The following is a 1,950-nucleotide window of genomic DNA, read 5'->3' on the forward strand; positions in this document are numbered from 1 at the left end:
CAGACAGACAGGCAGGCAGGCACACAGACAGACAGACAGACAGACAGGTATTGTACTATTTTACTAATGCACTTTTGCTAAACACTTGTAAATCCCCACAAAGTAAATGAAACAAAGACAAAGAATTGCATTTGAACTATTTTTGTGTCTTTTAAATGGGATAAACTAAGGGGAACTACAAATAATATTAATGAAATGAAGAATCTTGTGGGACATTAAAACAAATCAACCCTTTCGATGAAGTAAAGGACTACTGATGATGTGCGGAGGGAAATAGGTGGTGTGTGAGGAGGAGGGATATTACCAGTAACAACCACAGCCCCCTGCTGTCAGTTGCATGATTGCAGTGTACCGGGACCCCATCAGCAGCACAGCCGCATCGTGATGACTGACCGTGAGCACAGCTGCAGCGCGGTGACGCTTCACGTGTCTTGAGTCCATCACTTTGATTCCTCCCAACGGCGCACACTGGAACAGGAGCTTTGGCACAAACCTCGACTCACACACGCACTCGGACGCAGCTCCGGCGCACACTTTGCTTTGGCTTCTCTTTGAATTTTGTCTGGCGGATTTTGAAACTTGTTCACCAAAGCAGGAGCACGGACGGGTAGTGATCGGTGTGGTGAATGCAGCTACAGGCTGCGTGTCCGTCCGCGAGGCGCACAACGGTGCTGCTGGACCAGCCGAGGACGCACCACACTTCCAATCTCACTTTCACCTTTTAGACCCAAATAAACTCCCTCGAACGCGGCAAAATGATTCTCCTCTGGTCTGCGATCGTTCTTTCCTTCTCAGGTACGTTCTTTAAACAGTTTCTTTGTAGATTACTACCGAGGGAATCCTCAAGCATTCCGGTCTTTGTCCATTTTCATGCGCTCTGACTCGCAATTGGATGGAGGTTGGCGAGAATTTTACGGGTGGCTTCTTGTGGTTCTTTGTAGAGGTCAGATAGACGTGGATCTATTTCTGGTGTGTTAAAGTTTTAGCATTCTGCAATGTGGGATCTAAGTGAGGAAGCATTTATTTGGCAGAAAACATCATGATCCTCTTAATTGAATCTGCTCTTAAAACCTACAATTTAAATAACGATGTAAATAAATTATTTATATGTTTATACTCTTGCAAGAGGTTTCCCTTTGGTTCCATTAAATGTAAAATCTTTCATAGGTAGGCCGTGATGTTCTGTTCACATCATTTCACAGCAAATGTTCTGTATAGAACGACCGACTTTGTTGTGAATCTTTCCTTTGGTTAAAAGCATCCACCTGTAATAAGAACTGTTTTACGATGCTGTTAAAACGTTCTGTATCAGGCATGAAAATGATATCAGAGCTAAAAGTCTTGATTCCTAAGATAGCTGTATAAATCCTATATTTCCAACTATTTTAATCAACTTCTATAAACATTTTAAGAAAGCTTCTTTCTTGCTTTTCAACAGCAGAGTTGATGTGAATATTTGAGGATCTCTGTGCTGATAATGAGCTTGTCCTTTTCCCCTCCATATGTTATTTATTTAAGTATAATTCAATTAGATAACTGAAAAAAGTTCTTCATAATTAGTCAAAACTAAACAACCACATTCAGAAATTATGTGCTGATTTTGTAAATAAGTGTCTGAAGAGGACTGAAGTCAAGAGCCACCTCACGCTGTCTATTACCGGTATTCTACAGCCTGTATGCTGGTCCTTTCAGGTGATCATGGTGGTATTGACCAACCTCACTTGTGAAAATCCTGATGGTCAGAACTCAGGGCTGTTGGTCAGAAAGTTATTTCCAAGTACAGGAAAATGCAAATTTTCCACAATCACACAAGTCAACATTAAAACACTTGATTTAAAACTTGTGGATAACAACACCGGTAAGCAGAGGCAGGGTGGGGCAAAACCACTGTACAATCATAAAGCTTTACATACCACGTTTTTATTTTTGGCTTTTAGGAGCAGTTGAATT

The 1,950-nt window shown here is 41.4% G+C and overlaps 1 protein-coding gene across 1 annotated transcript in view; it reads left to right on the top strand.

The window, feature by feature from the left end:
• Positions 1–322: 322 nt before the first annotated feature.
• gfra3 (GDNF family receptor alpha 3) overlaps positions 323–1,950 on the top strand; it is a 26,864-nt gene continuing 25,236 nt past the window's right edge. The window contains exon 1 of the mRNA XM_029847308.1: positions 323–795. Coding sequence (XP_029703168.1) covers positions 756–795 — 40 coding nt within the window. The 5' untranslated portion in view covers positions 323–755. The remainder of the gene's footprint in view (positions 796–1,950) is intronic.

This window comes from Takifugu rubripes, chromosome 14, assembly GCF_901000725.2.
Source record: "Takifugu rubripes chromosome 14, fTakRub1.2, whole genome shotgun sequence".
Classification (NCBI taxonomy): Eukaryota; Metazoa; Chordata; class Actinopteri; order Tetraodontiformes; family Tetraodontidae; genus Takifugu; species Takifugu rubripes.